The sequence below is a fragment of the Archocentrus centrarchus genome, chromosome 14, assembly GCF_007364275.1.
Source record: "Archocentrus centrarchus isolate MPI-CPG fArcCen1 chromosome 14, fArcCen1, whole genome shotgun sequence".
Classification (NCBI taxonomy): Eukaryota; Metazoa; Chordata; class Actinopteri; order Cichliformes; family Cichlidae; genus Archocentrus; species Archocentrus centrarchus.
In genome coordinates, this window is record NC_044359.1 from 36,394,845 (window position 1) to 36,422,165 (window position 27,321).

At 42.7% G+C, this 27,321-nt stretch overlaps 1 protein-coding gene across 3 annotated transcripts in view; it reads left to right on the forward strand.

The window, feature by feature from the left end:
* esama (endothelial cell adhesion molecule a) overlaps positions 1-27,321 on the forward strand; it is a 66,157-nt gene that overhangs the window by 35,583 nt on the left and 3,253 nt on the right. For all 3 annotated transcript variants that reach the window (XM_030747168.1, XM_030747169.1, XM_030747170.1), the window contains exons 2-6: positions 16,285-16,427; positions 23,896-24,094; positions 24,197-24,352; positions 25,806-25,928; positions 26,619-26,754. In XM_030747168.1, coding sequence (XP_030603028.1) covers positions 16,285-16,427; positions 23,896-24,094; positions 24,197-24,352; positions 25,806-25,928; positions 26,619-26,754 — 757 coding nt within the window. The remainder of the gene's footprint in view (positions 1-16,284; positions 16,428-23,895; positions 24,095-24,196; positions 24,353-25,805; positions 25,929-26,618; positions 26,755-27,321) is intronic.

Consider the following 27,321-nt stretch of genomic DNA (forward strand, 5'->3'; position numbering starts at 1 on the left):
AAAAAAAGGTGACTGGACTTCTTTAAGTCTTTGGGGACATTTCACCTTCACCTTCGATACTTCCCACCTCTGAAATACTGCAGTAGCATTTCTTTGAAGGCAAATAATTGTTTATAGTTGGAACAATAAATGTATTGTTCCAAATATAAACAGTACAAACGGTTATGTAAATGGTTACAGTTCAGCCTTAAGGGTTTTTCTATTATTCTTTATAAAACAGCATTTGCTACCCATAAGCAAAGGTCAATGAGTCATTATTCAAATATGGGAGTAGTCCGCCAGCTGAGAGTGTGTTAAAGGCTGTTGGTGACTCCAAGTGGACAACTTCCTGTCTGACCCTGAATCCTGGACTTCACTTTAATGCTACCAACCAAGACAAACAGACTAATCCTGGAATAAAGCTCCATCACAGCGCTATCAGCACGCCCAGCTTTTTCCTCCCTGCCGTCATCGACACAATGCAGAGGAAGTGTGTGTGTGTGTGTGTGTGTGTGTGTGTGTGTGTGTGTGTGTGTGTGTGTGTGTGTGTGTGTGTGTGTGTGTGTGTGTGTGTGTGATTGTATCTTTGAAGGGGTCGTAGGCTGTGATTTTTTTTTTCTTCACATATATACATATATGTATATTTTGGTGGATGATGTGAACGTTTCCTTCTTTTAAAAGGTCGTTCAGTCCTGCAGAATTGTAATCAGTGACAGCACAGTTATTTTCCATCCATCCATCCATCCATTTTCTTCCGCTTATCCGGGGCCGGGTCGCGGGGGCAGAAGCCTAAGCAGAGAAGCCCAGGCTTCCCTCTCCCCAGCCACCTCCTCCAGCTCATCCGGAGGGACCCCAAGGCGTTCCCAGGCCAGCCGAGATACATAATCTCTCCAGCGTGTCCTGGGTCTACCACGGGGCCTCTTCCCGGTGGGACATGCCCGGAACACCTCACCCAGGAGGCGGCCAGGAGGCATCCTAATCAGATGCCCGAGCCACCTCAACTGGCTCCTTTCGATGTGGAGGAGCAGCGGCTCTACTCTGAGCCCCTCCCGGATGGCCGCACTCCTCACCTTATCTCTAAGGGAAAGGCCAGCCACCCTTCGAAGGAAACTCATTTCTGCTGCTTGTATTCGCGATCTTATTCTTTCGGTCACTACCCAAAGCTCGTGACCATAGGTGAGGGTAGGAACGTAGATCGACCGGTAAATCGAGAGCTTCGCTTTTACGCTAAGCTCCCTCTTCACCACGACGGACCGGTGCAGCGTCCGCATCACTGCAGAAGCAGCCCCGATCCGCCTGTCGATCTCCCGTTCCCTTCTCCCATCACTCGTGAACAAGACCCCGAGATACTTAAACTCCTCCACTTGAGGCAAGAACTCGTTCCTGAGCCGGAGATGGCACTCCACCCTTTTCCGGCTGAGGACCATGGCCTCAGACTTAGAGGTGCTGATTCTCATGCCAGCCGCTTCACACTCGGCTGCGAACCGTTCCACTGCGAGCTGGAGGCCCCCCCCTGATGAAGCCAACAGAACCGCATCATCTGCAAAAAGCAGAGATGAGACTCTGAGGCCACCAAGGAAGAAGCCTTCCGCCACCTGGCTACGCCTAGAAATTCTGTCCATAAAAATTATGAACAGAATCGGTGACAAAGGGCAGCCCTGGCGGAGTCCAACACCCACAGGAAACAAATCCGACTTATTACCGGCTATACGGACCAAGCTCTCACTGTGGTTGTACAAGGACTGAATGGCCCGCAACAATGGGCCAGACACCCCATACTCCCGCAGAACCTCCCAAAGGACACCCCGAGGGACACGGTCAAATGCCTTCTCCAAGTCCACAAAGCACATGTAGACTGGTTGGGCAAACTCCCACGCACACTCGAATATCCTTGAGAGGATAAAGAGCTGGTCCAGCGTTCCACGACCAGGACGAAAACCGCATTGTTCCTCCTGAATCCGAGGTTCGACTAACGGACGCACCCTCCTTTCCAGCACCCTGGCATAGACCTTACCGGGGAGGCTGAGTAGTGTGATACCCCGAAAGTTGGAGCACACCCTCCGGTCTCCCTTCTTAAAGATAGGGACCACCACCCCGGTCTGCCAATCCAATGGCACTGCCCCAGATCTCCACGCGATGTTGCAGAGGCGTGTCAACCAATTCCTCCGTGAATCGCCACCTTATCGTGGTGGAGGGGTTTGTGTGTCCCAGTGATCCCAGGAGCTATGTTGTCTGGGGGCTTGTCCCCCTGGTAGGGTCTCCCATGGCAAACTGGTCCTGGGTGAGGGTCCAGACAAAGAGCGGTTCAGAAGACCCTTATGAGTGAAAAAACAAGGGAACAGTTTACCCTGCCCGGGATAGGGTTACCGGGGCCCCACCCTGGAGCCAGGCCTGGGGAGGGAGCTCGAGGGAGAGCGTCTGGTGGCCAGGCATTAGCCCGTGGTGCTTGGCCGGGCGCAGCCCGAAGAGGTTACATGGGCCCGCCCTCCTGCAGGCCCACCACCCGCAGGAGGTGTCGTAGGGGTCGGGTGCAGTGTGTGTCGGGCGGTGGCCGAGGGCGGAGGCCCTGGCGGACCGATCCCCGGCTATCGAAACTGGCTATTGGGACATGGAATGTCACCTCTCTGGTGGGGAAGGAGCCTGAGCTAGTGCGTGAGGTTGAGAGATACCAGCTAGATATAGTTGGGCTCACCTCTACGCATGGCCTGGGCTCTGGAACCAGTCTCCTGGAGAAGGGCTGGACTCTGTTCCAGTCTGGAGTTGCCCTCGGTGAGAGGCGGCGAGCTGGGGTGGGTATTCTTGAACTTCCCCCTGCTTGCTGCCTGTACGTCGGAGTTTTCACCGGTGGACGAGAGGGTAGTTTCCCTGCGCCTTCGGGCTGGGGAACGGGTCCTGACTGTTGTTTGCGCTTATGCGCCGAATGACAGTTCAGGGTACCCACCGTTTTTGGAGTTGCTGGGTGGGGTGCTGGAGAGTGCTCCATCTGGTGACTCCATAGTCTTGCTGGGAGACTTCAACGCTCACGTGGGCAATGACAGTGAGACCTGGAGGGGCGTGATTGGGAGGAACGGCCTGCCCGATCTGAACCCGAATGGTGTTTTGTTATTGGACTTCTGTGCAAACCACAGTTTGTCCATAACAAACACCGTGTTCGAACACAAGGATGTCCATAAGTGCACATGGCACCAGGACACCCTAGGTCGCAGGTCGATGATCGATTTTGTAATCGTATCATCAGATCTGCGGCCGTATGTTCTGGACACTCGGGTGAAGAGAGGAGCTGAGCTGTCAACTGATCACCACCTGGTGGTGAGTTGGATCAGGTGGCGGGGGAAGATGCTGGACAGACCTGGCACACCTAAACGTATTGTGAGGGTGCGCTGGGAACGCCTGGCAGAAGCCCCAGTCCGGGAGATCTTCAACTCCCACCTCCGGCAGAACTTCGACAGCATTCCGAGGGAGGCTGAGGACATTGAGTCCGAATGGACCATGTTCCGCACCTCCATTGTTGAGGCTGCTGCTCAGAGCTGTGGCTGCAAGGTGGTTGGTGCCTGTCGTGGTGGTAACCCCCGAACCAGATGGTGGTCACCGGAGGTGAAGGGAGCCATCAAGCTGAAGAAAGAGTCTTATCGGGCTTGGTTAGCCTGTGGGACTCCGGAGGCAGCTGACAGGTATCGACAGGCCAAGCAGAATGCAGCTCGGGTAGTGGCCAAAGCAAAAACTCGAGTGTGGGAGGAGTTCGGTGAGGCTATGGAAAAAGACTTTCGGACGGCATCGAAGCGATTCTGGCAAACCGTCAGGCGACTCAGGAGGGGAAAGCAGTGCTTCACTCACACTGTTTATAGTGCGGGGGGGGGGTGCTGCTGACTTCAACTGAGGCTATAGTCGGACGGTGGAAGGAATACTTCGAGGACCTTCTGAATCCCACTGACACGCCTTCTGTAGTGGAAGCAGAGTCTGGGGATGAGGGGGATGACTTGACCATCACTGGGGGTGAGGTCACTGAGGTAGTTAAACAACTCCTTGGTGGCAGGGCCCCTGGGGTGGACGAGATTCGCCCTGAGTTCCTGAAGGCTCTGGATGTTGTAGGACAGTTATTTTCGACTGTTCCTTTTTTTCTATTTTTTCTCAAACTGGAGTGGAATTTGGGTTCCATTGTTTTCTGTCTCCAGATAAGAAGAACCGTGTCAGATTGATGAGGCTGCCTTTTTTATCTGCAGTATATGTTTAATAAGAGCTTAAAGTTCTGTCATTTGGCAGTTATTTAGTCATTTCTCCTCTGCAGCAGTTCCCACGATGCTTCGATCAGATGGAAGGAAGCTCCAATTAACCAGAGCTGTCACTGTTCTTGCTAAAAGCTTAGCTGCTATCAAAAACCTGCACATCACATCATAAGCCCTGCTACGAAACATTAGAACAGAGAATTATGTCACAAACTGTGTGTTTAGCAGCTATGAATTCAGCTTTCTCAGTTCTAATGAGAACAGAAAATATTATAAGACCTGCCTTCTGTAAAATATTATGTCCTGATTATCTACATATGTGTGACCCCTCAACCAGGCATTTATGGTGAAAATCATTTGTCACACAATGTAGTGTGCAGGAAGATTTTATATATATATATGTGTGTGTGTGTGTGTGTGTGTGTGTGTCACAGGCAAATTGTCATTTTAGACTGTAGACAATGGGAGTTTGATTTTGTTGGGCATATAATTTCAGGTCAGTAGTATACAGTAAGTTTAAAATGTCAAATGTTAAAATAGTAATGGTAATTTATGACTGGTACATTTTCATGGGCAATGTGGCATTTTAGTCATTAATTAAAATGCCACATTGCCCATTGTCACACTATCAGCATGTTTTACACCTGGTCTCCTCGCTGTGTTTTATGAAATAAAAGTCACTGCGGACTTTTTTAGTATTAAACCAGATTACCATTTTCCCTACCTTCACAAAGAGCTGCTAAATATAACACATTAAACAAAATATCCATAGTGTGACAATGGATAGTTTGGTTTTAAAAATGCATCAGTGAGCACTTTGATGATACATTAAAGTGACAGTGTGTAAACCTTTCACTGTAATATGTCAGTAGATTGCAGATTGCTGTCAGCTCAGTTCTGCTTTCTTACCCCTCCCAGTTCAAGTGCATGTGGTCCTAAATCCGATACGTATCCGATCTTTTCAAATGCGACCTGAGTGTGTACGGCCAGGTCGGATTTATCCGACCTGTACATCACTGATATTCGACAAACGTCACTATTCTGCGTCCCGTTACGCAGACGCGGGAAGAATAACGTGTGACTTCCGCAAACACTGAGCGACATGTGACGTTATTGCGTCCTCTACTACGCATGCGGGACGCTTTCAGGTTCGTCTGCTGTTCACACACAGATCACATCCAAGTCGCATATATTTGGAAATGTGAACGACCACGCAAAAGAAAAAAAAACAGATTTCACAAAAAATCGGAATTGGGTCACTTCAGGCTCCAGTGTGAACGAAGCCTTAGTTACGGTGGCTGCTATAGGACATGTTTCAATCAGCCCTGGAATTTTATGCTTATTCTGTCAGTCCACTGTTTACCTCACTGTGCACCTTTATTTATTCTGAAGGAGGCTGGAAAAGTGAAGCTCACGACTGACAGACATAGTGACGTGAGTTGTTGAGGACATGCTGAACTTTTCTGTCGGTAAGCGCCGCTGTTTTTCCCACTGTTAGCTACTGTTAGCTGCTGTTAGTGAAACTTTATGTGAATATGGATTCTGACTCTTAGTGGATAAACTTTTAGATGATGTGAAAATGTAATCAAACTATTTATTTAAGTGTGATTTTTAGGGCACACAGTGTTAGCTTATAACCAGCTGTTGTTGTTTAGCCTGCCTGTTGTTGACTATCTGGAGATGAGAGAGTCGCATGTCTAATCTGAGGAAAATACAAAATTGTGACAATAATTGGGAACATGCACGTGTTTGTATGTTAGATCCCTGACTTCATTTCAGGAGATGAGGTTTGAGGTGAGCATTTATTAAGATGCTGATGGTGTTTCTTTCCTTCGTGTTTTCACTTCTTTGGTGAAGGGGACCCCTTCTCAGATCATAAAACACAGGTATGATCCTCTCATAAGTTAGCATAGTGAACTGTACACAGAGAATATAGGGCAGCTGTAGCTCAGGTCCTCCTGTCCATGTGTCAAAATATCCTCAATCAAGATTCTGAACCCAGAGTTGCCCCTGATACATCCATGTGTGTGTGTGTGTGTGTGTGTGTGTGTGTGTGTGTGTGTGTGTGTGTGTGTGTGTGTGTGTGTGTGTGTGTGTGTGTGTGTGTGAGAGAGAATGTGTGTTATTGGGTGAATGAAACTTGTAGTAGAAAAGAGTTTGAGTGCTCAAATTGAGTAGAAAGGCGCTATACCAGTGTCTTTACTGGAAAATCATGACATAATTCTGTCATGATTTCCATGACAGAATTATGCCCGTTTTTAAAACAGCGCTCTGCCTCAGGGCCCAAGGATGGCAATCATCCAATTTTGATTTTAAACCTTCCCTTGTCCACAGAGATGTCTCCAGATTCCTGGAAAGCTTTGATGATATTGCGTACTGTAGATGATGGGAAGTGAAAAGTCTTCACAATTTTATGTTAAGGAACATTATTCTGAAATTATTCCATAATTTGCAGATGTAGGTTTTTGCAGACTGGTGAAACTCTGCCCATCTGTACTCAGTCATACTGACCTGTTGCCAGGTAACTTAATTAGTTGCAAAATGTTTGTCCATATGTTTCTTTTTTCAGATGTGTTGCTACCAGAAAATTCAAAATAAGATGTTTTTCATGAAATACTAAAATATTGCAGTTGTTTTGTGAGATTTGTGAATCATTGCATTATGTTTTTATTTACATTTTATACAGAATCCTACATTTTTTTGGGATGGAGCTTGTACCTTACAATTACCAGCATGTCATAGGCACTCTGTGAGAAAGCCAGAGTACCTGCAGGAAACCCATGCGGGCATTTGGAGAACATGCAAACTTCACATAGAAGTAAAGGCACAGATCAAATTTGTCTATCACAGGTGCTCAGCTGGCCAACTGTTGAGATTGTACCCCACCTTTTACCCTTTCACAACTGGGCACCAGGATTGGTGACCCTAAGTAGTTAAGAAGATGATGGATGGATGGATGGTTCACCTTCTGTATTCCTGCTATTACATTCTACTATTACTATTATAGTATATTAGTTGGAGTATTTTACCTTTTGAAAATTGTTGGTTCACACATCTGTCAAATGATTAATACCAAAGCTGACTTCCAATCTGGCCACACTGATGCAAACCAGCGAGTGATCGTGGTGCACAGCCACTGATGACAGACTAAGTGTGTTAAAGTATGAGCAGTGAAGGGATCCAGGTGTAAACCCAGAAACCTGATCACTTGTATTCCTTTAAAAGTGACTGCTAACAATGTCTGATGATATTTAGCTGTAATCACACTGACGTCAGTGTTGTTAGCTTTAGTGTGTTGGCATACAAACACAGTACAGCTGAAACCTTTTAGTGTGTAAACAGTTTGGCAGGTCAGCCAAACCAAGGACATATTGTGTATAAGCTGAGTCCTCCATATAATTTACATTTGTTCATTCTCATTAGCCAACTAGTTTTTCACTATAGCCTCATTAGAGGCTATAGTGAATTAATAAAGTTAAGTAAATAAAATCTTACCATTTATAGATGATTTTGACTTTTGATTATTATTTTCTATAGATATGACAGTGTGGTGGTTACCATGAGTTCTTCTGGCAGACTGACGTTCTGCCATCAACAGTGATATGACTTGTTACAGCCAGCTTCCCATCAACAACCTTAAGGCTTGTTTATGAAACAGAATCATATCAGAAGGGAAATATGAAAGAACAGATTTCATTGGCTAAAGGTTGCTGCGATGAACACTTCATCCTTAACTAGTTTTTCATGCACTGCAGTTACAGTAAGCACTCTCTGATCCTGGTGACTTCAAGTACAAATACTTTAAAAAGTACTGAAGGTCACACATGCTGATACATGCTCTCAAGGACAATGCAGAAGGACAGCAGGAGAACATATTAACTGTGTCTCTTTATAATTAGCAGTCAGAACACAGGCTGCATAAGAATTCAGTTTGCATCCCCAGATGTGTTTGCAGCTGGTGATGGAGACGGTACGAGTCCAGGATCATGGATATGTATGGTAGGTAGTTTGAAGGCATATACATAAACCCTCCTGGCCTTTCACTATCTCTGTTCTACCAATTAAGGAGCTACTTTTGTCCTCCTCTCTTCTGTCACTCTCAGGGCATCCAGCCTTTTGAGTGGCTGGTAGTTTGGCTGCTGAAAGAAGGAGATGACACAGTCCTCTCTCTAGCATTCCCAGCACTGTGTGTCTGCTTTAATTACCCTGTGAGGAGCGGCACTCGCACAGTTATCAGATGATGAGCTCTGCCTCAGTCTGTGGCTCTGAGCCCTCGGTGTGATTGAGAAATAGTGTGTGTAAAAACTCTTAAATTTCTATTTTTCTGAGGACTGGATGGGCTGAGTAGTGAGAATCAGAAGAATACTTCTCATTTTAATGAGATGATTTGGGATTATTTCTCTGTATGTGAGGTGAATAGAGCAAAGCCATTGGTTTGGAGAGAGGGGACCTTTTTGCTTTGGATCTTCTTTGTCTCTGATTGATGGCCTGTTTTGAATGTTTTGAGGATACTGGACATCTTAAATTTAATTTTAAAAAACTCAGCATGGATTCACTTTTTAGTTTCCTCCTTGAATTTCTTCTTAAAGTATTCTAAAAGAATTTAGATCAGATGTTTGGACTGTGCCACTGCTTCTGTCTTTTTCTTCTCATCTTACTCACATCTATTATTCATGGTGCTTTTGTTCTTTCTGTGCATTAATGTGCTGCTAATGTTACACTTTACAAAAAGCCTCTGGATCTCAGTGGAACTGGCCAATACAATACTTAAATGTGGAAAAAAACCTCATTTTTCTGTCTTGTTGAACACACCACATCTGTTCAGTCAGTATCAGTAATAACCGTATGTGTCAAAGCGTGATTTCCTTCAAGTTTAAAAGCACCGTTGTGGGAAATACTGATACAATCGTTTGTTACTGCTTTGTTGCAGGCCTGGTGGATCATATTATAGTTGTCTGTTTTCAAAAGCAAAACTGCGCAGTTTTGCTTTTCTGTTTTATAAACAAAAATATTATTTATGCTGCCGTTTTTCTCATTTTCGCATATGCAGATTTTTTTAAGTTGGAGAATGCATCAGCGTTAGTCATACTTTTGTTGAAAATATGCAATATGTAAGTGCAGACTGTTCTTGTTGGTTAAGTTTCTTTAAAATATGAGCTATCACCTATTAATACACCGGGACAGGGAAGAGTTTACAAATTAGAGGTGAGGCCATGAAAGACGAAGTGAAAGCATTTTCCTCGTGTCACGTTTGCTGTGAATGTGTGAAGTGACCAAATTCAGTACAAAGTAAAAAGGGAATGTTAATGTGCTTGTTTTAGCACTATTATATGGTTTAAGTGATGAATGACTAAAGATTTGTATGCAGTGAAACCTGAGAATTATTTGAATGCATGTATTTACATTATTCACATGTGAAGAACATGTGAATGTTTGCAGTTATCATTATTTTTCCTCCCACTTTGGTCCCAGATACAAGCAGTTTGTCAGCTCGAGTTTATAGCTTGCTTTTGGACCTCATGAGGCAACAGCTTCAACCCTGGGTCACTAAAACATCACCTGTTAGCAGCTTATACTTGACTGCACCTGTTCTGGAGCAGGTTATGTTCCTGATCATCATGTTCTGGCCACTGCTTCTTCTTTTTTTTTTTTTTTTTTGCTGCTGGTGTCGTGTAACGCTGTGTGTGCAGGTGGAGACAGACACTGAAGACAGACTTAAACACTGGATCTCAGCTTTTATTGCTGGAAAACACAGGGAACAGACTGGGCAGGCCAGCAGCAAAAGCTAATCACAGAGGGAAAGCACACAGCGGGGGCAACGCTATGACGACATCACGACAAGAACAAAGTGAAAACACAGACAGTATACACACAGGCACAAGGACCAAAGACTTACCAAGATAAAACAGGAAGTAACCTAACATGATACATGCAGACTTGACACCTAGGCAGACTGACACACACAGAGGGGATCTAAACATAACTAACCACCCGACTACAACACAGACTGACATGAGACGGGGAAGCAAGTAAACAGGGAAGACACAGACACCTGAAACACAACACCGGAGACTTGATAGAGGAGGGATAACAGACACCAGCACACAGAAACACAGGGAAACCAGAAGAACCTACAAACAACTACACAAGAGGAACATAAAACACTGGGCTGCCGGCCCAGGACCAGGACAGCTGTCTGCAATGCAGTTTTATTGTTCTCTGCAAAACTGAGACCATTAAAGTCCTGTAGGCTACTTTTTATAAGCCTACTTTCTGGTTTGTTCTGTATTCTTAGTCAGCATTTTCCCAGCTTTCTGTCACTGACTGCAGCAACTGTGTTACTTTTAGCCTGGATTATATTTTACAATTCCACTTTGGCTTAATATTTTAGTTTTCACTTCATGTGAATATTATACAGCTCTAGACTTGTCAGTATTGATCATTTGATGCCATGGAGGGACTACGAAACTGCCAGTAGCTTCTTGGTGCCAGATACCAGATGTAGGAATCTTTACAGGTGTTGTCGAGTCCATGTTTGGGTGCTTGGACAAAGGACCTCCAGCATTTTGGGCAGGGCGGTTATAATCTTTTAGCTCGTTGGTTTTGTTTGAAGGAATATTTATGATAATGCAAAATACTTTAACACAGGAAACGAGGCAGCGTGAGCAGTTGCTGCCAGCTCCCCCATGTTTGGAATGAACACATACTGTATTGACAGGTATGTGAAGTCAGTAGTTTTAAGCAGTTGTTGAGAATGTAAGCCTAAGTTAATTTACAACTCTTGATATCAGCTGTTTAGTTGTACATATCAGACCAGATGTCTCTTGACAGGTGTCGACTATATAGACATATAGCACCGACAGAGCCAAGCTGCACCTTACTGCAGGGGAAACACGTCAGTAAGAAATAGCTCTCACAGTGTGTTTTTGGGACCAAATTAATGTTTTCCATTGGCCTAAAAGCATCTGCTACACCTCACATCAGCTTCTTCACATATAAAGGCAAACAGGAAAGACTTTCAACCGGATGGCATGCATTTATCTTCTAATCTGACTCCTCATCTTTAAGATTTTTGCTCCTACTCTATAGACAGCGGAACCACCAATCCAACCTCAGATCTACAGAAACTGATAGAAGCCTTATCAGGGGAGGTTCATCTCCATGAGAAAGAGCATGACATTGCATCTCCACCCGTCCCCCAGAGACAGGGTTCAGAGGGCTTCCATGGGGACATCTTTAGAACACTGGACTCCTTGTCACTCCTGATCATCCATATCCAAGATCTCAATTCCATCTTCTGCCACTCTTGCTTTCATGGAGTTACTTCTTCAAGTTAGACACTATGAACAGATGTATTTGATTGTAAGATGTAATTGCAATAGAGGCATCGCTTACCTTTGACACTCAGTTTCTCTTCTTCTGTAGCTCACTTGCTCTTGCACTTTACCCAAAGCAGCTGATAAGATGACAGGAAGCAAATGACCCACTCCACCCGTATTTCAGCATGAAATACGTTAGTTAAGGTCATCCTTATCAAAGCCTGCTTGGCTTCCGCTTTATCTACAGTGAGGCCTGTAGAAGTAAACAGGCATCAGTCCGAAGGGTTTCCTGTAATTAGCCGACTAGCACATGCAGGAACTCACACACTGCACACTATTTTCATCAAAGCAAAGACTCTGGCTCTGAGGTTCGACTGAAGCATCTGATGACAGTTTCAGCTGAGGTTTTAGTCATAGTGTCTGAGACTGCATTCACTTATGTATTTTTATGTCTGCATTTAACCATCATTTAATCCGGGGTGGCTGTGGCTCAGGAGGTAGAGCAGGTCATCTTCTAATCGGAAGGTTGGTGGTTCAATTCCTGGCTGCTCCAGTCTGCATACAAAGGTATACTTGTGCAAGATACTGAACCCCAAGTTGCTCCCTGATGTCGGAGTATGAATGTGTGTGAATGTTAGATAGTAAGCACTTGGCTGCAGATGTGAATGGGTAAATGCAAAGTGGTGGTGCTGCATAATAAACTAGACTGATTTTCCATTCACCAGGGGTGACTAACAGTCACTAATTGGCATTACACTGTAATGCCAATTAGTTGACAGTTGACAAGCTGTCACGGCCATGCAGGCAGACTTTGAATTCAACTGGATCCACTCACCCAGTTTAATTTTGTGTGTGTGTGTGTGTGTGTGTGTGTGTGTGGGGGGGGGGGGGGGCAGTTCTATTAAAATAACAAAAATTTAGAAGATAAAGCATCAAATGTGCAGTCTTTACTGTGGCTTTTCCCAAATATGTGCTGCACCATTGTTGTGCAGTGTTCTCCACCAGGCAGGAATTTGTCTGTAGCTCACAGAGAGCCTGAGAACACATTAACACAATCTATTAAAACAAGAGTAAAACACAGTGCTTCAGTTAGCGTAAAGTCTTGCTTTATTATTTTTCAAGTGAAAAAAAAGGAACTATTTTTATTTAGCTGATGCACGATGAGTGTTTGTTCAGATTTTGTAGGTATTAGTTTGTATAGAGAAAGAAAAATGATTAAAATATATACATAGTTATAAACTTCAGTTATACAGATCACTAGTTTTGATAGTTTGTACCTTTTCAGTGTTGTTATCAGCAGGACTATAGCACACAGGCACCATGTCACTATCCACCTTCCAGTGCGTTGTCTGCACATAGTGAAGGAACTGTAAAAGTACACACTTACCTGTTGAGACAGAAAGATGAATTAAAGCTGGTCCAGCTAACCATGAAACACCTTGTTATATCAGACTTAGTGAAATAGCACTATTAGATCCAGTGAGACCCATCCAGACCTCATTACTTCCTTCAGCGAACACGCTCCCATCTCCCATGCCATCAGTCACCATGGAATATTTAAAGCCAATTGTCATGAAGCCTGCAGAGTGGATTTCAGACCTGCCACAGTGGGAGAGATTGTGAATCACTGACCAAATTAAGAGTGAATGTTATGAATGTGATTCCCTGTGGCCTTGTTCATTTCTCTATTTTTCCTGCCTTTTTCCAGCTCTCCATACATTTTTTATTTTATTTTTTTATTTCCACTGTAGTGCACTCTCATTGGAATCAGGAAGGATTTCTGTCAGGAAATCTTCTTAAAGCAGCACTTGGCAAGATTTTTATGGTGGGAAAACGCCCATGTGATCAGGCTAAATCGTGAAGAGCTGCTCATCCACACTAACGAGGAGCTGAAAATTTGGCCCATTTTCCCCCAATGAAATGTTTGTGTCGGGTTATCCCTGCTGGGAAGTCTTGTGTGCAGAAGTCTTACTCCAAAGATTTGAAAGGATTTGGGCTAGGTGTTTTCTCAAACTTCTTAGCTTTAAAAGAAAACTTAGCCACTGCTGGGTTTTCTGATTTCTGTAAAATAGAACACTTTCCACAGTTGCATACTATTCTGTGATCTAGCTTTACATCTGTTCTAAATATAAACCTTGCCAGACCTCTTGTTGCTGCTTTAGCTTTAGTAAAATCTTCTCTGTCCCAGAGATTCTCCTTTTCTCTTCCTTCCCTTCATCCCGTCTGTGAGACATGCAGCAGCCTCTCAGTGGAGTCCCTTACAAGCTTAAAGCAATCATCAGAGAACCACTCCACAGTGACTCATTGCATTTATGTTTAAGCCTCTTTCTGTCATCTCTTCATGTCCACTGATCCAACCATCCATCCATCAGTCAGCACCTCTCCAAACAACAGGTCTGCCTCACTGTTTCAGCAAATCTTCTTAGCGCCTAAAAAGAGCCATTGACACAATGAATCTCTCCTTCTCTTGTTTTCTCCTCTCACCCTTTTTTTAGCAACATTTATTCTTACACTAGCCTTCCTCTTCATCCTCTTATCCACTCTCTCTCATGCCTTCATTAGTGTGATTCTTTGTTAGAAGCAGTGTTCCCAAAGGAGGATAGCCTACACATTCTCTCATCCCTGTCACTTATCTGCTCCATCCCTCTCCACAGTGACAGAGAAACTGATGCCTACACCTCCTCTCTGTAGAGACCTCTTTGCAAGGTGTATTCTCATTTCACCTGTATAAATTAGAGCTGCAGAAGCAAGAAAGCATAAGAGATGTCAAGGTCATGCACTTCACGCTATGACTGATTTTGATTGGTTGCAAAAGCTTTGCCATCTTTTATAATTGGTTTCACCTCACTGTTTAGCTTTCTGTAGCTTTCAGCCACGGGGGGGGTGCGACCTGGCAGAGACTAGCTGGTGAATATAGAAAAGTGTTCACGGTTTGTTTCTGTTGCTCCCAAGTGGCCTTAATGCAGTTAATTGACAATAAAGAATGAAAAGCCCAAATACTCAGTATAAAAAATGTATAAAAAACTAAAATCAGTAGGTTTTCTGAGGTCAGGTTCAAATTCTGGTAGCCTGAAGAAACTATTTCAGTAGTGAGGATTTTAATAAACACGCGTCATGTGCCTTGGCATCCAGGTTTCTGCTTTGGAAGGCTTAGCCAGGGCAGCAGTAGTGAGGAGCTTCATCTAAATGATGGTACTAATTAGCAGGAAGGTACTGCTGTGCACTACATTGATGCAGGCTAATCCATTATGCATGGCTCGCATGAGTGTGTAAACAGCTCGTTTCAAAATGTCTATTTGCAAGTGCAGTGTGGGGGATGAAGAGTGTTCATGTAAGTGGTCGTCGCTGCTAAGATTTCCCTCTTTTCATTGGACATTCATGTCAATAACACACACACAGGAACCCCATCAGTTTTTTATAATGTGCCTACACCTTTCACATTTCTACATGCCATGGTTTCTGATGAGTACACACACGCACACACACTGTAGGGCTGGCAGCCATGTCCCAGGTGCGCCTGTCCTCAGTGTTGGTTAAAAGGAGGATCATTTGAGGACTACGGTCTGAAAGGTGACCCTCTCCTCTAGATACGAGCAGTAGAAGTGTTCCAATTCAGTTGAGTTCAGTTTCATTTGCCAATTCATGGCAACAGCTGCCTCGAGGCCCTTTATATTGTAAGCTAAAGACCCTAAAACCCCAATAATCACACAATCCTCTATGAGCAAGCACCTGGTGACAGTAGGAAACCCCCAGCAGGCTAAGCACTGCAGTATAATTATGGTTATGGGATGGTTCAGGGTCACATGATCCAGCCCTAACTATAAAAAAGTAAAGTTTTAAGTCTAATCTTAAAAGTAGGCAGCGTGTCTGTCCCACCGAATCCAATCTGGGAGTTTGTTCCACAGGAGAAGGGTCTGATAGCTGAAGACCTGCCTCCTATTCTACTTTAGCATATGACTGTGATAAGATACTTTCTGCTGGCTAGTACCATGATTCAAACCATCCTCATTTTATAGGAGAGGCTGACATTCTCCAGAGAAAAGCTTTGATTACAGTAAACACAAATTACACACAGTCAGCTACTGAGGATTACAGCCTCTGTCATATGTCTCATATTTATCACCTACTTGAATGAATATGTTACACAATAAATAATAATAATGTCACTTAAATATGTAAGTATAAACATGTAGTTCAGTTATTATTTTTCTCATTTATTTCTGTGCTGCAGTTGTGTTTTGGCGCTCTGCTGCCTCTCTGTGGCCGTAAATGCACATTACATCTGACGGTGACAGTTCAGCTTCTCGTTTCATCCTTTAAAGCCTCCAATCAGAAAATCAGTTCTTATATCACATAATTAAAAGAAAGACAGTGAATACAAACATTTTGAAAGACTTAACCATGAAATATGGAATGTTGGTGCATAACCAAAACATATTTTCAAAATAGCATACCTGTTTCTTTTGACTAATTATTTATACAGGTTTCATATAGATGAGGATGTTTTATAATGTCTCGGGTAGATGCAGTGGATGCAGAGAGGTAAAAAGTGAGGTATTCCTGACAGTGTCAGAGGTTCATTGTCAGACACAACAGCTCAGGAATGCTAACTGTGCAGTTTTAGGTGACATATTAAATATGAGAGATAAAAAACAATCCAAAGCATGTTCCCTGCAGCAGCTTCAGTGGTACAAATAGCTTAAAGTGAATAACATGATGATAACCTGATCATGAATTTTTTTTCCCTGTCTTCCTTCATCCAGGTATATGGGCCAAAATTGTTGCGCCCCAATCCAAAATAGAAGCGATTAAGGGTCAGTACGTGGAGCTGAGGGCTTCGTACACCGGCAGCGACCCCAACACCAACACCATCATCTGGAACTTTGGTGTTGGCAGCACCCAGCTGGTAAGGAAATAAATACACTTAGAAATAATGTTTGCTGTGCTCATGCTGTTAATCTGGTAAAGCTCTTACTTTGTAAACCCTTAGAAATTAATCCAAGGAAAAAAAAGGGTTAAAGCTTTCTTTATATGAGCTGTGTGTGTGTGTGTGTGTGTGTGTGTGTGTGTGTGTGTGTGTGTGTGTGTGTGTGTGTGTGTGTGTGTGTGTGTGTGTGTGTGTGTGTGTGTGTGTGTGTGTGTGTGTTTGTGTTTTTCCACATCAGAGTTTGAAGTAATTGTTTCAGTAAGTAAGCCCACCTGAATGCAACACTTTTTTACATCATCTCGAGGCCTGACTGTGGGCCAGCTTACATATCCACCCAGGTGACATCACTGAGCTGAGCAGATGGATGGCCCCAAAAGAGGATCACAATCAAATAGAAAGAGGGGGAGAAAGAGAACTCAGAGAGAGGGAAAAGAGGCAGTGGAGTCAGAGAGTTTTTGTTGTTTTTTTGGACGGCGGCTCACCGTCTCACTCTGCTTTACTGTTTGCAGCCAAAAAATGAATGAAAAGAACAAATCAGAACTGCTGCAGTCTCTGCAGAGAGCTTTATGTTAGACTGTTGTACCGCCAAGTGGCTAAAGTGAGGTATTCCCCTCTGACACAGTAACTAAAATTTGAAAAATGATGTTTGCTAATATCAGTTTTCTCTGTGTGATATAATCATCCAGTAATATGGAGAAAATCATTAAAAGAACGTGTTGTACGTGTTTCCAGCTCCTTAGTTGAGTTTTGTAGTTTTGTGTGATTATCATAAATATGTGTACGTGAGTCTTGCAGCCACTTCATCCTCTTTCTGAAACTTCAATGTTCGTTTCTTCTGATTGGTTACAGTGTGGGGACACCTTTACCTTTTACTGTATTTTAGCATTTTCTACCCCAGAGATTTTTTAAGTTGTTACTGCGGCACATTCATTGAAGAGGATGTTTAATCTTACATGATTAAAATATGTGTTTGTGTGCTGAGTTTGTGTTACATTTAATTAGGGAGAGTGACAGCTAAGAACTTTTAATCATGGTTCAATAACATTAGTGCCTTAGTGCCAATAAGACCAAATCTCTGATGGACAAGAAGGGGGCATGTACCTATTCCCTGTTATTTCTCTCTGCAGTCATTTATAACCTAGGTGCAAAAAGTTGGGACGCTGTGTAAAATATAAATGAAAACAGAATGCAATAATTTGCAAATCTTATAAACCTATATTTTATTCACAATTAAACATAGAAAACATATCAAATGTCTAAACTGAGAAAATGTACTGAGAAAATGTTGGGACGGGGCAACAAAGGCTGTAAAAGTAAGTGGTACTAAAATGAAACAGTTTGAAACTAATTAGTTTAATTGACAACAGGTCAGTAACATGATTGTATTTTTTATAAAAAAGCATCTCAGAGAGGCAGATTTCTCAGAAGTAAAGATCAACCGTTTTTTTTACAGAACCTTTGTTGTTTAAAAAAAACTGTGTCTAAAAATTGTGTAACAATTTTAAAATGTTCCTCAATGTAAAATTCTGAAGTCTTATCATCTAGAGTACATCTCATCGTGTACATATCAAAAGATTCTGAGAATCTGGAGAAATCTCTGTGCACAAGCAACAAGGCTGAAAATCACTATTGGAGAGCTGTAATCTTTGGGCCTTCAGGTGTCACTGCTTTACAACCAGCTGTAATTCTGTCTTGGGAATCACTGCATGGGCTCAGGAACACTTCCAGAATTCACTGTCTGTGAGCACTGTTCGGTGTGCCATCCATGAATACGGGATAAAGCTCTTTCTTGCACAATAGAAGTCATATGTGAACACGATCCAGGAACGCTGCTGTCTTATCTGTGCCAAAAGTTCATTTTAAAGGGAATGAGGCAAAGTGGAAAACAGTTTTTTGTGGTCAGACAAATCTCTCTGTGTTAGCCCTGGTAATGGAGAAAACTAAGTATCTTCAGTTACTGAAACTCTGTTACTAGTACATTCAACTTAAATCTTTCATTCCATTCCAAAAGGGCCTCAAGTACAATGAACATAGTCCACTGCACTTATTCAACTAATACTTAATTACTTAAAAAATTTAAGGCAACGAGTTACCTTGTTTTGTTTTTTTTAAAGTAGATTCACCTTATCTGGGTGTATGGCAGGGAATAAACCACATCACCAACTACAGAGGCAGCACCATCTCTACTGTTAAAGCCGATGCTTCACTGGCTGAGGAACTAAACAATTGGCCATCAACCCCTCCCCCAGCCTATAGCAGCCTTACTACCTCACTGACCCTTCACCAGCATGAGGCATGAGCTCAGGTTAGTAAACCCAAGGAAAGCGGCTGGTCCATATGGGATACCTGGTAAGGTACTGGTAGCATGCACATACAAAATCCCCACAGCATTTGATCCCCATCAGTTTGCCTACAGGGCAAACCACTCCACCGAGGACGCCATCATCCTCCCCCTCCAATCGACGCTGAGCCACCTGGAACAACCCGAGACCTATGTCTATAATTCAGCCTTCAATACAATCATCCTGGACATTCTCATTAAAAAAACTGCTGGACCTGCATCTCCCCACCTCCACCTGCGCATGGATAAAGAACTTCACTGACAGACCACAGTCAGCGAGGCTGGGCTCTCACCTATCATCCACGTGGCGCGTAGCCAACAACCTACTGCTGAACACCTCAAAAGCCAAGGAGATCATTGTAGACTTCCGAAGGACCAGAGTGAACCACACCCCTCTCTACATCAATGGGGATGTGGTGGAGACAGTGGCCTCCTTCAGATTCCACATATCAGAGAAGCTGACCTGGTCTGTCAACACCAATGCAGTGATGGCAAAGGCCCAGCAGAGATTACACTTCCTGACGGTCCTCAGGAAGAACAAACTGGATCAGAGGTTGTTGGTGACCTTCTACTGATCCACCATCGAGAGTGTGATCGCATACTGCATCTCTGCCTGGTACGCTGGGAGCTCGGCTGTAGACAGACATGCTCTCCAGTGGATCATAAACACAGCCCAGAAAATTGTTGGCTGCCCTCCATGGTGCAGTTTGCTGGCTTCAGATGCCTGAGAATGTCCACGACAATTCTCAATGATCCCTCCCACCCCGCGCATCACCTGTTTGAACAGTTGCCTTCTGGCAAACGATTTAGGTCAACGAAAGCCCGCACATCCAGGCTAAGAAATGGTTTCTTCCCATGAGCCATCAGAACATTAAACCACTGAAATGGATGTTCACTCTGACAGTGTCTCCATCATGTGAATTGTGCAGTACTTCTGATTATACTCTCTGCAATACCTACCAAACAGTTGCTAACACACATCTATACCCATACCACTCATACACATCCATACTCATATTCCTGATAAGTATATTTATTATTGTGATATTTTCCTTAGCTGTGTAAATAAAATTCCTTAGTTGTGTAAATATAACTTAAACATATGCGTACAATGTGTTTTATGTCTTATTTATTCTATTCTGCTTTTATATACTTTATATGTCGCACAATGGTAAATGGACTAGTTCTTATATAGCGCTTTTCTACTCTATCTGAGCACTCAAAGCACTTATACAACATGTTTACATTTACAGTTTCACACAAGCACTTCCATGATTAACTAAGCTAAGCGCTTTTATTATCTAACATTCACGCTCCAACGCTTGCATCGGAGAGCAACTTGGGGTTCAGTATCTTGCCCAAGGATACATTGGCATGCAGCCTGGAGTAGCCAGGAATTGAACTGCCGGCCTTCTGATCAGTAGGTGACCAATGGGAGAAGCACCTGCAATTTCATTATATGTGACATATAATGACAATAAAGCTGTTCTATTTTATTACTGTTAGCATAGTTTGCATTTTTGGATCAGTTTCCACCTTGTGTTCTGCTGCACATCATTATCACAGATTCAAAGCACTTCTTAAAGCCATCCAAACACTGATCACTGGTCAACAACAAATTTGTTGTCTGTGTTTTTTCAGCTCATTTAGGACGAATCTGATGCGCTGAATCCAAAAATCACATTGGTTTTGCTCAATCAGGTCAAGTTTTTGAGCTATGGCCACATGTCGTTTTTTACGTTTTTGTTCACATGTACGCATGTGTGGAGCATTTTAGAAGAAGTTGGTGGGGTAAAATGCGATGTCGAATAATTGTTTTGATTGGAAATGATTACTTTAATGACAAGAAGTATTCAGGTCCGATAGTTCTGGGTGATTATGTTGAAAAGGGATCAGTTTGAAGTCATAAAACCTCAAAGTCTTCCAAAAATTGGTGCGGCAAAGCATAAAGTTGGTGGATCAAAACTAAAGTTAATGGGGAAGCCGCCCCACGAAGTGTATAGGAAAGTTTGCCTCTGTACCCATCGCTCACTCAACTACACTGAAGGAGAAGTATTAAGCGGTGAAATATGTGCTGGAGAAAATTGGTTATGATCAGCATAAGTGGTTTATTTGTGTTGACCTGAAGATGGTGAACTTTTTGTTGGGACAACAGTCTGTCTTCACCAAGTACCCATGTTTTCTGTGCATGTGGGATAGTAGGGACCGTGCTCAGCATTACACGAAGAAGGACTGGCCTGTGCGGGAGGAATTGGTGCCTTGCAAAGAAAGGAACATCATCAACGACCCTCTGGTGGACAGAGACAGAATACTCTTCCCACCACTGCACATCAAGCTCGGCTTAATGAAGCAGTTCACCAAGGCTCTGGACAAGGATGGTGACTGTTTCACTTACTTGTGCCAGGCTTTTCCAGGATTGACCATGGAGAAGTTGAAAGCTGGCATCTTTGACGATCCTCAGATCCGTCAGCTCATCAGAGATCCAGAGTTCGAAAACTCAGTGAACGAAGTGGAACTGGAAGCGTGGAAGGCATTTGATCTGGTAGTGAAGAACTTTCTTGGCAACAATAAGGCCAGAAACTACGCAGAACTTGTCAACAACATGCTGACTGCTTTCAGAAACCTGGACTGTAACATGAGCGTCAAGATGCACTACCTATTTTCACATATGGTCCGGTTTCCTGAGAACCTGGGTTCAATGAGTGACGAGCAGGGGGAGAGATTCCATCAGGACATGAAAGAGATGGAGTCCCTGCCGCTGGGCATTCCAGGAGTTCGAAGAAATGGAAGTTCAAGCCCTGAAGTTTGAACAATGGTGAAGCAACATGCAATTTATGTGTACTTACCTTTAATCATTGCCCACCATTCAGTTTACAGTAATCAATGTTTCTATCAGGTAATCAATATATATTGTTGGAAAAACATTTTTTTCTTTTAAAAACATATTTAGGATGATATGTGTTGACAAAAATCAGCTGATAATGCCACAAAAATGTAATCGATTTTGTCACAAGATCTGATTTGTTTTCAAATCAACTTAGCACAAAAACCTAACCTGATGGAGAAAAACGGATGCTATTTCCTGATTCAGCAGTGCAAAAATACCATAAATCAGTTGTAGAAATCTAGACAACATTCAAAAAGTAAAAAATTGTTGCCCAGTGTAATATAATACAAATCTTAATTGTTAATTCCACACTACCAAGATAGCAGAGCTCATCCTCCCTTAGACTGATCAAACCCACTGCCACAAAGAGCACTTCAGGAAGTTTCTATAAAATTGTACAATCATTTTTAAGCAAGAACATTTAAAATATTTCTGCATTAAACCTTCTTGCTACAGGAATGTCTTAAAAACATTAAGGCCTGAATGACCTCTAATTTCCTCCTTCTTAATTCAGATAAAACTGAAGTTCTTTTACTGTAGAAACATGGTGTCGAACCAGATACTTACTCTGGATGGCATTACTTTGGCCTCCAGTAACACTGTGAGAAATCTTGGAGTCATTTTTGACCAGGATATGTCCTTCAATGCACATATTAAACAAATATGTAGGGCCACTTTTTTGCATTTGCGCAATATTTCTAAAATTAGAAACATCCTTTCTCAGAGTGATGCTGAAAAGCTCATTCATGCATTTATTACTTCTAGGCTGGACTATTGTAATTCATTATTTTCAGGCTGTCCTAAAAGCTCCCTGAAAAGCCTTCAGCTGATCCAAAATGCTGCAGCTAGAGTACTGACAGGGACTAGAAAGAGAGAGCAGATTTCTCCCATATTGGCTTCTCTTCATTGGCTCCCTGTTAAATCTAGAATAGAATTTAAAATCCTTCTCCTCACATACAAGGTCTTGAATAATCAGGCCCCATCTTATCTCAAAGACCTCATAGTACCGTATCACCCCAACAGAGCACTTCGCTCTCAGACTGCTGGCTTACTTGTGGTTCCTAGGATACTTAAGAGTAGAATGGGAGGCAGAGCCTTCAGCTTTCAGGCCCCTCTTCTGTGGAACCAGCTCCCAGCTTGGATTCAGGAGACAGACACCCTCTCTATTTTTAAGATTAGGCTTAAAACTTTCCTTTATGATAAAGCTTATAGTTAGGGCTGGATCAGGTGACCCTGAACCCTCCCTTAGTTATGCTGCTATAGGCCTAGGCTGCTGGGGGGGGTCCCACAATGCACTGTTTCTTTTCATTCACCTTATTTATTTTGTCTATACTCCACTCTGCATTTAATCATTAATTGTTATTAATCTCTGGCTCTCCCCCCTCTCAGCAGATGACCCCCCCCCCCTCCGTGAGCCTGGTTCTGCTGGAGGTTTCTTCCTGTTAAAATACAAATAAAATTGAATTAAATTGAATTTGCTGTTGTTTTTTTTAGATTTATTGTGCACAAATTAAGTATTAATGTCATTTGCATTACTGTTTGCTAGAATTCTGTTTTGCACAATCTCAGTCCAAATTTTTTCTTTTTTTTAACCTTCCTTTTATTTTTATTTTATTACTCTGGTATAAAAAAAATGCACTGCCTCACATTATAAGGCCTTCACTGTGAGCCATGTGGTACTTTTAACAATGTTGTTTGTATTGTACTATTTTATTTGTATCTAGCTAGTTAGCTAAAATGTAACTAGCTAACTACATTGGGTGGCTGTAGCTCAGGAGGTAGAGGAGGTCATCTACTAATCGGAAGGTTGGCGGTTTGATCCTGGCTCCAGTGTGCATGCCAAAGTGTCCCCGGGCAAGATACTGAACCCCAAGTTGATCTCCAAGTATGAGTATGAATGTGTGTGAATGAGGCATGTTGTTCTATAGAAGAACCAGATCGAATGTGCAGAAGATGATTGCATGAGAAGACTTTATCAGTAGAAACAAATTAGTTTCATGTAACTCTCAAACAATCACAATTTTCTAAGCAGGAGATGCCGGGATTACAAATGTCAGGGATAAACGCCACATCCATCACACTGATGTGGATGGCAGTGAAGCAGTGTCCTCTGTCATGCGCAGATGTGGACAAATACATGTTGTCGTGCTTACTGCAAAAAAAAAAAAAAATTAAACCTCTTTAATCTTCTGTTTTTGTTTCATGTGCTGCTTGTTCAGGAACAGGTCATCAGCTACAGCACAAATGTCGTGAATGAGGTTAGCGAACGGTTTAAGGGCCGCGTTGGTTTCCTCAATAAAATGCCCTCACAGGATGTGTCGATCTACATCAACAACACCCAGGAGTCAGATTCAGGGAGCTTTGCCTGCCAGGTTATAAATCCTGGTCTTATTGCTCTGTTTACGCTGGATGTGAAGGGTAAAAAACTCACCTGTCTCACACCTGTAATTTTCAGATTCAGTGTGAAACAGTGAAACAGAAAATCTCACAACAAACATTTCTGCAATCCTCTCCCCTCAGTCCCTCCTTCTACTCCAAAGTGCTTTCTGTCAGGGAAGCCGGTGCCGAAAGGAAACGTCACTCTGAACTGCGTGTCCAGCTCTGGGAAACCCGTCCCTGTGTACAAGTGGAAGAAAACCAGCCCCACCTCTGAGGTCTTCTTCTCGCCCATGCTCAGTGAGTGCACGGAAAGAAAGACTTTTTATTTTTTCCATCACTGAGTTTATTGAAATCTGATAATTGTGTATTGGTAGAAAAAGCGGTCTCCACACTGTCTTTCAGAATACTCAGAGCATATTTCAAAATAGAGGTGCAATAATTTTCAGTAATAGCAGGAGACGTACTGGGTAACTGATATATTCCAACTAGAATTCTTGCCGATTCCTATATTGGACTGATTCGATCTGGCTTTTATGGAAAATGATATAAATTGTGTAATGAAAAAGGTTTTCAGCAGCCTTTTGTGAAAGAAATCATGTTAAAGGAATGTTATAGTTATAAGTTGCTCTTGATAACAGAAAAGATTGGGCATGTAATCTCAATTCATCTTCAATATGTGTTCTCTTAATTAATTGGGTTCATTCTTTTCCTGCAGCTTAATAAACAACTGCCTTGTTGTGTCCCAGCAACACATCAAAGACTGCATACTTACATTTGTGTAAATCCCCTCACACCCCAACCAAATAGCTGTTCAGCTGGCAGATGGCTGCCACTGTGCTCCCCTTCCTCGCCCTGATCTTTCTGTCATAAGGATCATCTGAATAGCTCTTTGTCTGGCCCCTCACCCATGACCAATTTGCCTTGGGAGACCCTACCAGGGGGCAAAAGCCCCCAGACCACATACCCCCTGGGATCACCGGGATGCACAAACCCCTTCACCACAATAAGGTGGTGATTCATGGAGGGGCATGCTTGGGTTCTTTCTCCAATACTGTAGCATCTTTAACATTCATTATAAACTGCCTTGAGGTAACTATTATTTCTAACTGGCATCATATACAGTAGGGGAATTAAATTCAATGAAAGTGTATGTCTAATATATGTAGCATATGGCTGCCCCTCATAGGTGCTCATTGGGGATCATGTGAGTCTTTACCTTTCAGTGTAAAGCAGTGAGCTGGAACTATACAAATAAAGCTGAATTTAATTAAGCTGAATTGAATTGGCTTATTAAAATATTTTTAAATGTTTTCTTATGGATGATAATAAACTAATCAATGAAGCACGGTGTAGGAATTTGATCAATTCAGTTCAGTTTTATTTATATAGCAACAATCACTCAAGGTGTTTTATATCGTAAGGTGAAGACCCTACAATAATAAATCAGTGATTTAACAGCATACTCCCCACTAATACTTATTTTTCCTTAGTCAGTGTTATTAATAGATGACAATCATAGCCACAGCCAAACATTAAAGATGAATTATCATCTGGAGAGTAGATTTATCAATAGTTTAAATATAGCGTATGTCTTCATGTCTTCAGAGCAAAGCGATGCAATCATCTCTAGACTAGCATGCTGTCCTGTATGCGCCCGCATGCCCCTGTGTGTGCATATGTATCTATAAATACACAGTGAATATGTGTCTGCATGCGTGTTTGACTGTAGTTCTGTGAACTGCTGTTTTAGATGAGAAAACTGGCATCCTGAAGCTGAACAACCTGAGCAGCAACATGTCGGGGATATATGAGTGCACAGCCAACAACTCGGCGGGGTTCCAGACCTGCGTCATCGCCCTGGAGATTGCCACCTGTACGCAGCAAGTGTAACTCTGGTTACAGTTTATTAATAAGAACATACAATAAGGTTGTGGTGTCTGTTGGCAGGCTGATCATTGGGACCCAGTATGTGTTTGTGTAATTGTTGTTCCACATTCTGGAGTGGAGAAGGAAATCCATGGTCATGCAGGTATCTGTATCACCATAAAGTGGAGACAAAACACAGACTTCAGATCAGCCTGGACAATCTCAGAAACTCTGGAATCTCTACGTGTCACACTGGACTCGTAGCCGCTGCTTTACCAGAGGGACAAACCTGACCTATAAACAGGTCACATGACCCATATAGTCACATACGCTGTTATCGAACAGTCACACTCAGCACAAACAGCACCTATCAGTGTAGCCTTAGCTTCAATTCACATCTCTCTATTAGTTCTGCTGTACAACAACATCAGATCCTGCTAATTCCACCAAGATCATATCAGCCTGAGGGTTCAAGTAACTTGAATTCAACTCATTTGACGATTACATTTGCCTCTTATAACGGCTGAGGCTTCATAAGAAAACTGCATACGCAACAAAATATGTGATAAATCAATATAAGTGACTTTCACAGCTTCAAAGTTAAAGAATCCCTGTTTGCTAAGTCTGCTGCATTTTACTTATAAAACGTTATATAAAAAATTCTTTGATGTAATGATTGTATGTCCCATGATTGCAGCCAGTAAAGCGGGGGTGATTGTTGGTGCCACCATTGGCTCAGTGGCCGCCTTCATCTTCCTCCTGCTTTTGTGCCTCGCTTTTGTCTTCATGAAGAGGAGGAGAGACAACGAGGATGACATGGCCAATGAAATCAAGTGAGTCCTTGTGGCTTAAATCCAAGCAGAATTTGATCATTTTAGAAAGAAGCGCATTAGTTTGAAGTGAGGCCTAATGTACAGACAACCTTTCATATTCACATTAAAACGCCAACAACCAATTTAGACTCATCAATTAACCTAAATCTGTTTGGACAAACAAACGCTGTCGTTTCAGAATGAGCTGCAGTTTTGGTAGATCAGCCCCTCGTAATGCTGATTTATTGATAAAACATATATTTAAATGGCTTCAGCCTGCCCGCAGTTGCTGCCACCTCTGCAAGCCACATTACATCCCATCTCCACCCCAATGTCATAACTGCTGTCACCGATGCCTGATTTGTTCTGAAATATCAGCCTGCTTTTGACACTAGTGGTCCTGACTGAAATGTACTTTACATATTCATTATTTATGTTTATTTAAATCAAATGAACAGAAACTGTGCTGGCCGAAGGTTCCGGTGTACTACTAGATGGGGATGCTTTCCTTTGTCAGAGTTTTAGTTTCTGCTGCTTTTTAATCAAATCCATTTTGGCCCTTTGCAGATGATGCAGGGTTTATTTTTG